Consider the following 12849-nt stretch of genomic DNA (forward strand, 5'->3'; position numbering starts at 1 on the left):
TTGTAATGCCACAATTTCTGGAAGCCGACGATCATATATCGACGAATACATGAAGCGGTTGTTCGCCGGCGACCAGTCGCAGGCTCGGCCGCCGAGCAGCACACCCAGCTGTGGTGCCTGACGAGCTTCCGGAGGAGATTTTCGATCTTGGCGCAGTGTAAGGTCCTCGGTCTTGTGGCGCCGATGCCGAGCAGAGTAACGATGCGTTTTAGACGCCGCAACGGCGCGCTTCCACTTTTAGTGGCGGATCCAGGATTGTCATACTGGGGATGCTTAAACTTGCCGTTGACAAAGGCCGGCGGCCGACAGTTGTAGAGCCGGAGAGCGCTCGACGATTCCCTATTGCTTCCTTGTGGTAATTCAAATGTCTCACCATTAGAATAGAGTAAAACAAGAATCCTTAGGTTCTTAGTATTAATAATTCCTACTCCTTTAAGGAGTTGGACTCGATCATGCAAATGAACTGTGACGCCCAATAAGGATATCTTACGCGACTAGGAATGAATTGGCTAAAGGCCAAGATGCGCTTATAAAAGGCTAAGCGTCAGCTCAAGTTCTTTTCTGTATGGTTAATTTGATTAAGAATGGCTAGGAAAAGGAAAAACGCAGGCAGAAACCAAAAGATCAAAGATGATCAGAGCCAAGACGACAATAGAATGGTCATGGATACATACACAGCTGAGATACCTAGCAATGTCATGCACCAATCCTCTCTCTCATCTCCACCAAGCATGCCGCCCGCGCCAGCATTCTTTCAAAGGAATGGAGAAACATATGGTCTTCGGTTTCTGTGTTAGATTTCGATGAAGATGAGGGTGGAAAGCTATGTAGTGATAGGTGCAAGCTTCAACGAAGAAACTTCATTAACTTCATGTCTAGGTGTTCGAAGCGCCGTGCAAAAGATAAGTCCGACATAGACAAGTTCAGGCTTCGGATGAGGTACTATGGAGGTCTTAGAAGCGTAAACAAGTGGCTGAGTCTTGCAGTGGAGAGAAATGTTAAAGAGATAGAGATCTTGTTTATAAGACCAAAGAAATCCGGGGTGAGATCTTACAGACCCTTCTACATACCACAACCAATTCTCAATAATGCAAAATCCTTGACCACCCTAAAGCTGCAGGGTGTGACCGTGCAGGACAGCATTGATCCCATAAGCCTTCCTTCTTTGAAAACTATGTCCCTAATAATAGTGCAATTCAGGAGGCTCGCTTCCTTCATGCACTTGATAACTGGATGCCATTCTCTAGAGCATTTGGTGTTAACTTCATGCACCGGCCTCTCAGATCTTAAGATTTTGAGTCTCAAATCCTTGGAAGTTCTCAATTGTGACGAATGGGGTATTAAAGTTGAAGCTATAAATCTCGAATCTTTGAAGTTTCTTGGAAGCATTTCTAGCCAGTAAATGTTTCAGTTCGAGTTTTCCCATGTCAAAGAGTGAGAAGCATATGGCTTTGTGACATATTCTTGACAAAAGCATGGTGTAATAGCTTCAGTTCGAGTTTTCCCATCCTGGAGAGTTTGGTTCTGGATGAATGCCACTGGGATTACCACGAGTACATCGAAATCTCTAGCAAGAACCTGAAACGTTTTGCATTTTCTAGTACAGAACCCATCAAGCCTTTCTTTTATTTGAATCTTCCTAACTTATTGGAGGCTAGGATCGAACTCCATTATAGACCTGTGGAGTCTGATCACTCTGATGTATATGAATTGAATTTCAGATGTCTGATAAATTGTCTCAGAAATTTCAATTGTTCTAAGGAAGTATCCTACATATTGTTACCCTCCCTGAGCCATGTACTTTTCCACCATGTTTCGTACCCCCTAGCCTCCCGCCATTACCAAGTCTCAAACATCTTGAGGTAGAGCTATGTGCTTCTTCAACTGCAGAGACACATGATCGCTTGATGGAGGATGGCACCAGTTGCTCGCTCAAGTTTCTATCCATAACCAAACATTTGTATAGAATTCAGATACTGTATTATTAATTGGACAGTGATCCAGAACGCAGAAGAGGTCGTGCTAGCTTGTTCGCGACTACTTGTACTTAATTTGTGTCGATTTAGAATATATGATTAACAGTTAGCGCATGCATAAAAACCCTGCCAAGTCATCACGATCATCGATTTTTATCGAAACTTATTAGCATCAACCCGAAACGACGTCGTTACAGTAAAAACCTAACATACTAAACCCCTGAACCCTTCTATTCTTCTCTGCACAGTTTCCGTTCCCGCCGAGCTTGACCTCCGCCATGGCCTCGATTCTCTCAAAGAACCAAAAGCAGAAGCAGAAAACCACCAGGCTCTCCGACCTCAAATCCCTAGGCCACGACCTCCTCTCCTCCCGTACTCACACCAACAACCTCCCCAAGCTTCTCTCCTTCATCTCCCCAACCTCGCCGCCTCAGTTCGTCGTCGAGTCCCTCCTCTCCGTCCAAGCCTTCTTCACTCCCCTCCTCCCCGACCTCCCTTCCTCCTCCTCCTCCTCCTCCTCTTCCTCCGCCGCCGCCGACGACCCCGAGCTCATCTACCGCACCTGGCTCCGGTCTAAATTCGACGAGCTCGTCGAGTCCCTCGTCCAGATCCTCCTCTCGCCGGACTCCGATGACACTCTCAAGGTTCTGCTTCTAATTAACCTAATCATGAGTAGTTATCATTTTTTGTTGTTTAATTTTCTGATTGAGATTTTGGTAATGGTGTTAGGAAGTAGTGTTGGATGCACTGATGGAGTTTGTGAAGCTCGGAAATGGAGGGAAGTTTCACTCTGCTATATTCCATAGGTTTCTTCGCAGCATTGTGAGTTTAATCAGACTTTGAGTTTGTGTTGGCTACTTTTGTTGTGATTTTGAGGAGCTGTTTTGTGATGTTTCTGTGGTTTTTGTCTATAGGTGTACTCTGCCGCGTCGGCGAATGTCTTGGTGGACTTGCTTGCATCAAAGTATTTCAAGTATATCGATGTCTGGTAAAGTCTGATCGCTTCATTCTTAGTTCTTTGTCAGGTATTCGAAATGTGGCTCAGTGGTTTTTCGAATTATAATTTGTATCTGTTTGTTGCAGTTATTTTACCTACATTAGCATGGAAAAGCTTGCAAAAACGCTAGATGCAAAAGGCATTTCCGGTACCTTCTCCTGTGAATCTTTGCAATAGGCTTTACTATTTACTTTTTCTTACTTATCTATATTGGCTTATTGATATGTACCTACCCTGCAGATGATAGAAATCAGAACGCAGACGTTAATAATGGGAGTCATCCTAGTGAAAGGTTGGTGCTTTTCACATTGTTGTCACGTTCTTAAGAAAATTGTATTCTCTTATTCTGTTGGCTCCTCTTCCGTGATACAAGATATATGAGATTGTAATTTTTTCTGGACCTACATTTGAAATAATATCTTAAACAGTACTGCATTAAATCTGTGTGCTAGATTCTGAGTCTTCCAATCGTTGATACTATTGTCAGGAATGGTTTGCACCATATTTATATCATGGTTTTCTACCTTCATAGTTTTGAACTAGCAACTTTGATTTTTATCCTTGTGTGCCTCCTTTAATTTTGGGTTCTTCTTTCACAAGCCTATTGTCATTTTTGTTTTCTACTTATTTTATGCTGGGGCTTATTGAATTATTGTTTAATTAGCAAGTTAGACTACTTTATAAGTTGTCACTGCAACTTGTTGGCTTTTGATTGCTTAGACTTGTTTACTTTTTTTGCAGCATGGAGCAACCATTTCGCAATATCCATTACATTATGTCACATATCCCTGCTTTTGAATGTTCAGTTGAAAAAACTGATTATGACATGTGGAGTGAATCAAGTAAGTGTTCCCTTCCCTTAAAAATAGCTCTTTTACATTCATTACTAATAATCATGGATGGGTTTTTAAATCCTACCATGAACTTCATCATTGTTCATGTTAATAAAACATAATGACAATCAGAGATGTTGATTGCTGCTTTCAACTCAAATCTTCTTATTCACCAATGCAAATGTTTTTGTTATTATGCATGAATGTGTGCGGCTTTCTTAAGTGAATGTTACCTTCACTTTATTTATTAAGTGTGTTGAGCTGTCCTCATGCCACATACTGGGAGTTCAGACTACTTCAGATTTTGATGACGCCAAAAACAAACCTTTGTACCCTGCCCTGTTTCCCTGTTTATTACATCTGCTACTTTGTGATTGATTGTAATTTAGTTTTTCTGAATTCATCTCTCATTGACATTTTTTTTCTGTAGACCAATATGAAGATCATTCTGAGAGCCAGAAAGCAAAAGATAAAAAGCAGAAGACTAAGAAGCATAATGAGAATGTAAGTTATCAATATATACTGAAAAAGATGTGTCAATACAGTTATTGAGATTATTTCATCAGTTTATAATACATGACTAGATAATCCTCTGTATTTTGCCTTATGGCATAGTATCATATTCCTTTCATATCATAATGCAGGCGTTGTCTGCAGCCAACATTGTCAAAAAGATGAAACTAAAATTTACTAAAGCGTGGTTGTCATTTTTAAGGTTACCACTTCCTCTTGATGTGTACAAGGAGGTAAGATAAATTCTCTCTCCTGTTGTGATGTGTCTCTTAGACATAAATGTTTAGTATGTCTCGATGATTGGCTCGATGTTATCTCCATTCTTTTCCTCTTGATATGGACTCTATTCATTTCATTACTAACTAAAGTTATGTTGTGCCAAATGTTTTTGTATCTCGTCATCTCATGTCACGAGTAATATACATCTTTAAAAGTGCTGATAGACTATGAAGCCTCAAATTGTAACTGTTTTCATGTCCAATGTTTTGGTGCTTGCCTATCCAATTTCTATTTTACATTGAGGACATCTGATTCTCATGCTTCAGCATATTCTAATCTGGCATCTTTTTGTGCTCAGGTTCTTGCCAGCTTTCATCAGGCAGTCATTCCTTATATATCTAACCCCGTTGTGCTATGGTACATTCTGGAATAGTTTCATTTTTTCATCCTTTTCTTCTTCTGACTCAACCTAATTGTTTGCCTACCTATCATCTATTTTGACTACGTACAGTGACTTCTTAACTAGATCATACGACATCGGTGGTGTTGTCAGCGTCATGGCTCTTAGCAGTCTCTTCATCATTATGACAAAATATGGTTTAGAGTACCCCAACTTCTATGAGAAACTATACGCATTACTGATTCCTTCAATTTTTATGGCAAAGCATCGATCAAAGTTTTTTCAGGTAATGTCAATAACTACTGCATAACAATCACCTTGTATGTGAACTTATGTAATTCGGAGTGTATACATTTAAGTGTGTATATGCATTCACAGGACATATGTAGGGATGTTTCCAGCAAATATGGATTACAAGTAGTGCTTAGAGTCTGTCAATTTTATTCTTTAGAGTATTCTTATTTTTCCAATCAGACAATTTCATTTACATTCCATGCCATTTGCATAATGTGATTCTTATATCTCACTATCACGGAAATAAGCTTCGAGAGGGTTTGACAAAGTAGTCAAGCTTTGAGTATTAATAACGAAGGCCGAAATTGGAGTTGAAGAGTTAATATGTCGGTCATGTATATTCCACACCATTTGCACTACTTGATTCTTGTATCTCACTATATGAAAATAAAGTTGGAGGGGGTTTGAAAAAATAGTTGAGCTTTGAGTATTGATAAAGAAGGCCGAAATTAGAGTTGAAAGTTAATAAGAAGCTTCAGTGATGTAATTGTCATTGATTATTTGTGTTCTTTACTTTTCACAGCTTCTTGATTCTTGCTTAAAGTCACCACTTCTTCCTGCTTATTTGGCTGCTGCTTTTGCTAAGAAATTGAGTAGGCTGTCACTTTCAGTCCCTCCTTCTGGAGCCTTGGTTATTATTGCGTTGATCCATAATCTTCTACAGCGACACCCTTCAATCAACTGTTTGGTGAATCGGGTAACTATACATTCTTTATTTTGTCCTCTTTGAATGCAATTACTTTCCTTTTGTTGTGAATGTGAGCAACCCAGCCAGGTTGCATGAGTAAGTAGTCTTTTGAGGTGTTCATTTGTAGTCAACAACTGATGAATTCCTTTTTAAAGGCCTTAGATAAACATCAATACGTTTATTAGAAGATTGCATGCCTCAGGTTTACAGATCTTGAATAAGAAAATTAGCATACAAGGTTTTACCCACCCAAATACTTACTGATTCCTGAAAAGAGCTATTCACCTGACATATTGATGGCTAAAAATGGAAGTAGTAATTCTCTGTATTGTGCGCCATAGGGGAGTGCAAATTTTGGAAGAGCTATGACTTCACTATTTGACTTTCACTATCTTGGGTGTAGTTATATTTTCTTATGATTACTTAGATATTTGCCTGTTGCTGTGAACCAGCAATCTTTTGTTAATTTATTTCATGCATCTGAAGGTGCAGCAAGGTGATCAAGAAACTGTGAAAGTTGATCCAGAAGCAGAGGTAAGTACTCAAGAAGGTGTGGGTGCTAATGTTACTGATTCAACAGATCAGTCACTCTGGAAGCCAGTCATTGATCCCTTTGATAATGAACAAAGTGACCCAAAGAAATCAAATGCCATGAGTAAGCTCCCCCTCTTTCCCTCCTCGGATACCGCATGCCAAATCCTGATGTTACACATTAATATGTGAAAGTCCTCTCACATCTGATTTGACATCAACATACATGTGCAAATGCTATATTGCTATACTTATGAAAGTAGCTTTGGCATACTGATTAGAGCTGTTTCATACAGGAAGTTCACTCTGGGAGATTGATACCCTCCGTCACCATTACTGCCCTCATGTTGCAAGGTTCATTTTTAGTCCTATCTTGCCTAATTTTTATATGCCTCTGTGCCCGTGGTTTTCTTAATACCAATGCTTCTTGGGAAATAGGTTTGTGGTGTCACTTGAGAATGATTTGACAGTCAGAAGCAAAACCACTGAAATTTCTATTGAAGACTTCAGCTCGGGTTCATATGCAACAATATTTGGAGAAGAGGTAGTATATCCAAAGAGGTAGTATATTGGTCTAAGATTTCATGCAGTAATGCAGTATAATTTGAAAGCATTTATGAAATTGACCTTTTAAAGAATATGCAAAGGGAGTTATCAACACCTTGAATTCCAATGATCCAATCTACACACCATTTCATTTTTTAATAAAATTTCCTGCTATATCAGTTATAGAAATTATTCATTATATTGAGAGGGTATTGTGGGCTATTTGATAATAAAATCAGATCACAAGAATATAGGGTATGTTAGTAACGTAGTTGCAATATTCTGGAAGAAATAGAATATGTGCTTGCTGCCTAAAATCATAAGCTGGTTTTGACTTGTGCCTGTGCAATTAAGCTTTTGTACCAGCTAATCCACAAAGTTGGATTAAGTCCATTTTTTAATTCCTCTGGAGCTCAGCAGAGCAGCGCTGGTATATATACATTTCCACTGTAATGGTCAGTTTCATCCATGCATATGCTCATGAATCAGTGTGATAGTAACTGTGCCGGTTATTTCTGTCATGATGTTATTATTCGGGTCCTAGTTAGAAGAAAAGTAGAATAGTGCTTTGCGGTAGGCAATATGTTGTCCTTGATTTGATAATTTCTTTGACTATTTTGCAGATGAGAAGGCGAGTAAAGCAGGCTCCAATATCATTCTATAGAACGACTCCCACTTCTTTATTCCCAGAATCTGAAAGCGATTTTCTTGGTTGGACGTTCAAGTGTGAGGACCCTAAGAGAAAGAACGATGGCACTCATGAAAATGGGAAAATGCACAACAAAAGTGATCATAATCAAGGAAAACGACAAAGAGTTGCGTGTTCATAACTCATAAAATTGTGATCGTGATTCAATATATCGGCGAGACAAATTGCTTATTAATTACATTTTGATGAGCAAATTTTTGCTCAACCATAGAGGCTATTAGTCTAGCCCTAAACTTCATAGCACACTTAAGACCTTCAACTTGTATCAAACGAGTATTTTCCTTTCACATTGTTGATTTACTATAAATTTATGAAACGATTATATATTATTAAGGGTACTACCGAAGAGTATTACGTTTATCTGCTTCTCCTTTTAATCTTTGGCACACATTATTGCCTTTTATTGTGTTTGAAGAATGGATACTTGAGTGTACTTTGCATCTAAACGATGAGGACTTTGGAAAGTTCATGATGAGTCTGCGGGCAAAGTAATGGCATACTTGTCTTATGCTACAAGCACTGGAAATCGGAGTTGGCCTGAGCGTACATTGACTCGTCAGAATAATGAGACTACAGTACATCATATTTTTTTTAAGGGAAACCAAGTCTTATAACGCCGTTTGGTATCTTACTAGTTAAGTAATTGTTGCTGTGATTTGCTTACGCGAGACTGGTCCCTTGATGCACAGGCTGTGGTCTGAAGATGGATCATGAAGTAGTAGCAGTCTAGCAGATGAGGGCACATTTCTTTACTGGCTTAATTGTTCATGGTTTGATGGTTGAGAGTTTGAGACATGCTGGTTCACTGTGGCCACTCTAACAGTCTAAAAGATGTGCCCGGCTCCCTTTCTTTTTGCTAAGATGGTTAATTACTAAAATTTTTAGAACAAATCTTGATGCGCAAAGAGCGCCAGGAGAGAGAGCCTTTCACGCGTAGCTCCCAGAGAGAGCCTTTCACTAGTTATGTGCAATACGGATTGTGTAAATACATCTCACCTTGATAAGGAAGGAATACATTTCATGGTGAACTTGGGAGAGTTGTTGGCTCTCTAGCAAAAGTAGGAGAAAATAAATAGCAAGTTTTAGCTTAAGAGGGCATCACATTCCTCAGCTAATTGAGTTAATTCTTCAGTTAAATATGTATTAAAAATGAAAAAAAGTCGGTTGTGTTGCTCTCTACTAGGGTTTCTCTAGTGGCGTCACTGATCAAGATCTTTCCGGCGGCTAGGCCAATGAACCCAACGGCAACTGTGGAGCCCGTGACTCCGTGAGGCTCAATAGGGACGACGATCCCTTCTTCTACCTTTGTGGCAAGCTTATCTCCTTCAAGAAACCAGTTGTGATTCCTCCTTTCACCGCTACGGTTTCGCGAATCTGGTAACTCAAAGACAAGATTTTGGGGCGGGAAGAGGAACGTATAGGTGTGTTCGTCTTCCAATTCGGAAATTGAGAGAGAGAAACTAATGCAACGAAACTAATATGTTAGAATCCACTAACTAACGACAGTCTTGAATCCACAAGACTAAGATTTCTCAAATCCACGAAAAGTTCTGAAATCCACCAAGAAAATTGAGAGAACTCAAAAGTTTATATTATGAGAGATGTCTTATACGGCCACAAGAGGTGGCTTAAATACTAAAACGAAATCCTATGGTACTAACAAAAGCCTAATCAAGCACATGACTTAAAATAAAATAAAATCTAAAACAAACAAAATCTAAAATAATTTCAAAAAATATTAAAGGTTGTTTTTGAGAGCCTAAACGACATCGGATGCCCGAAAAAGCACACACATCATAACAAAGGTACGTGTTTTGTTTCTAGCGCCATTCCCTATCCGAAAAGATATTATTCGCCCTATTCTGAGCTCGAAGCCCATACATGAATAGTGTCAGCCATCATTTTCTTGCGTCGGTCCATTTGCTCTTCAATTCTTCTTGTCATCTGTTCTACATCAAAAACCATGTTCTCAAAATCCAGCCTTTAGTTTTATGGCAACTCAATGTTACAAGTGGCGGCCTGTGACAGACTCCGACCTATGGAGGATGTACCCTTGCATCTGATGGTAGCATAGGTGGTAGTGACTAGGTTGAGGATTGGGATGATCATTGACATTGGCGGAGCCAGCTAAGGACGAGCGCATGCTCATGCCCATAGTGGAATCATAAAATTGGTCCACGTGATGTAGTTTTGGCCCCAGTGAAAACATATTTTATTCCACACCAGCACAAAAATTGGTGAAATATATCTCGCAAGATGAAAAATTATTAAATAGGGACTTCCCCACCACGTGGTCATGGGGCAATCCAATCAAAATCAAGCATTTTATTGTTCAGTTCCCATTGTGCTCTCATTTTAAAAATCTTTATACCCAAAACACCCCTCCGGCTGTGTTTTGATTGGACAGCCCCACCGCCACGTGGTACGCTCGCCCCACAGCAGAATTTCTCTCGCAAGATTCTTATTTCCTAACTTGGGTTAATGCACAAATGTAATTTCACTGATTTGGCACAACAAATAGCCACATATTTGAGTCAAATTATTTGACTAGCCCTCTAGGTAAAGAACATTCCCTCTTCTTCTTATTCAACGCCACCATGAATCTCCATATTCTTCTTCACTGATGGTGACGACAACATGCTTTCACCCATGAAAATGTGAAATCCCCATATTCCTCGTGTATAAATCCTCGAATTAATCCGTTCAGTTCGACTCTGCCTCATGATCCACATCCTCCTCCTTTTCTCTCTGTTACCCTTCTCGATTTTTTAACTCTAAGTTCCAGGTTCTCATTCAATCAATTGGGCTTTACGGCATTGTACGAATTCCAGTACCTTTGGAATTTTAGCCAATTCCTTTGCCCCCAGTCAAAAAAATTTCTCCCTCGCCACTGATCACTGAGAATACCCTACGCCGTATTGACAATGTTCTAAAAAGCAGCTGCCTAGGCGCTAGGAGGCATGTCACCGCCACGCTTTTTGCCTATTTGGTCATCTGTGGCGTTCGAGGGATTTGACAGCTGCCTAGGTGGTCCAAGGCGGTCCACGGAGTTCCTCTGGTATGTGGTGGTCATGGCGGTCAAAATCAGTGGAATTAAAAAAAAGAAAATTAAAACGTAGTAGAAGTAAAAGAAATTTATGATGAAGATTTTATTTCGGATGATAACACAGAAGATGAGGAATGATAAAAAGATATTGAGTTTAAGTCTGATACCGGAAGAATTAGGGAAATATTTAGAGGAGAAGAACTTGAGATTTAATGTTGCATTTATTTTTACAATTTACCTTTTGTTTTAATATTTTTGTAAGGATTTTGGACTTAAGTTCTTTTGAGTTTAGACTATTTTGAAAATTAATATTGAGAATCATTATATATTTTTAATCATATAAATAGTTTAATTACACATATAAAAATAAATAATTATTTAATAATTCGAATTCGCCTAGCCGTCTAGGCGCTAGGAGGTAGCTTTCCGCCTGCATATCGCTTAGTGTTTCTTCAAACCTTGCGTATTGGGGATGGCTTGGGGGTGTTTGTGTGAGCCCTGAATTTTTTGTCATTTTCCAATATTTAGAACACGCTAACCTACATTTGTTTTCATGAAATCTAATTTGTATTTTAATATTTTTGTTATGCTACACGTCGACACAAGCGCGAGAGTATTCGTAGAATATTTTTCCAACGTTCGGTATATTTTCTACGAATTTCTAAAGTTTTAATTTCGTTTTGGATTTGGGTCTGAGATAAGCCCAAGCCCAAGCTATTTCAGCCCGAGCCCAGGCCCACTTTTCTTCTTTCCCTCTTTCTTTTATTTCTTTTCTTCTTCTTTTCTGGCTCTACTTCGGGGGCGTTCTCCCTTCTCTCTTGGAAACACAGAGAGCGCGACAGCTCCTCCGCCGCGCCGCCGTCAGGCAATGCCACCACCGTCGTTCTCTCTCTCTCTCTCTCTCTCTCTCTCTCTCTCTCTCTCTCTCATCTTCAAAATCTTGTTCTGGCATGTCAAATTCAAGCAACACTCTGAGGAGATCAAGTTGGGAGCAGTCGACGCCGACGTAGATTAGCTTTTAATCTCTCTCTCTCTCTCTTCTTGTTGGTAAGTTTAGCTTTTAATCTTCCAACCCAACTCAATTTCTTCCTCGATCTCCCGAATTAGAACCTAATCGAAGATTTTTCTCTTTTTCTATTGCCTTCGTCGCATCTCCTCCATCGACCTCGTTCTCCGGTGAGTTCTCCTTGCATCCAGATGAGTTTGAGAAAGAATCGAAACTTCTGGGCAATAGTAGACCAACGAGGGGTCTGGGACCACCCGCAACAGCTCGAAATCGCAACAGTTCCGACCGGATTCATTCCGGTGTTTCGTAGAGGTTTCAAACGAGCTCTAATTTCCTTCATTTTGGTATTGTTATGATCGTAATGTTGTTTTGATTCGTTTAGTATGGTTGCATGTTGAATTTGGTTGAGTATAGGCTTAGATCTTCGCCAGAAACGTTGATGGTTTTTACTGTTACCAATTTACATTTTTACTGTTTTACCGTGGAGTAAAATTATTAGGATACCCCTGTTGACTTTCAGTATTTACAGTCATACCTCTGACATATTTACTTTGCTGAAATTTCTATTTTACTGTTTACATTTATCTTTTCAGAATTACTATTTTGTTATTTCGGTAAATCTTTAGTTAACCTTTTACCTTTAGGTTTCTCGACTTAAATTGGATTAAGGAAAATTAGTAATTTTTCGCTAAACGTAAGTTTTGCTTTACGGTTAAACGTTAAACTCGATTTCCTCCCGAATCGAAGATTGAAGAACTCTTAAACGTGAGATTTAATGCCGGAATAATAAATTAATTATTTCCATCTTTATTGGTAATTCGCATCTTAAATCTAGAATACGAATATCTATAAAATAAATTCACACTCACCTTTGAAAAAATCAACCAATTATCCTGAGACCTCGACTCGAATGGTCAAATTAGTCAATCGTCGATAATTTGTTAAAGAAACTATAAGCATAGTAAACCTTACTCCCATTTTCCGTTATTCGTTGAGCTATGAGACAAACTCGAGGGACGTGATTCTACGTATAGCACGAGGAGCGAGATCTAAAGCACGGACTTCGGCACTGCTATCCCAGGTAAGGGGTG

At 39.3% G+C, this 12849-nt stretch overlaps 1 protein-coding gene across 2 annotated transcripts; it reads left to right on the forward strand.

The window, feature by feature from the left end:
* The first annotated feature begins 2205 nt into the window (after positions 1-2205).
* Positions 2206-8064, forward strand: LOC126782726 (protein NUCLEOLAR COMPLEX ASSOCIATED 4). Of its 2 annotated transcripts, XM_050508033.1 has the most exons (15): positions 2208-2620; positions 2706-2798; positions 2891-2964; positions 3060-3121; positions 3214-3265; positions 3715-3815; positions 4237-4310; positions 4451-4552; positions 4897-4955; positions 5050-5224; positions 5756-5929; positions 6407-6575; positions 6748-6805; positions 6890-6995; positions 7621-8064. In XM_050508033.1, exons 1-15 carry the CDS (start codon positions 2255-2257, stop codon positions 7825-7827), a joined length of 1872 nt encoding a protein of 623 aa, XP_050363990.1. In that variant the 5' UTR covers positions 2208-2254; the 3' UTR covers positions 7828-8064. The 2 variants fall into 2 exon arrangements, with proteins under 2 accessions (XP_050363992.1, XP_050363990.1); XM_050508035.1 differs by lacking the exons at positions 4897-4955; positions 5050-5224 and having other exon boundaries at positions 2206-2620.
* Positions 8065-12849: the final 4785 nt, after the last annotated feature.

This window comes from Argentina anserina, chromosome 2, assembly GCF_933775445.1.
Source record: "Argentina anserina chromosome 2, drPotAnse1.1, whole genome shotgun sequence".
NCBI classification, from domain to species: domain Eukaryota; kingdom Viridiplantae; phylum Streptophyta; class Magnoliopsida; order Rosales; family Rosaceae; genus Argentina; species Argentina anserina.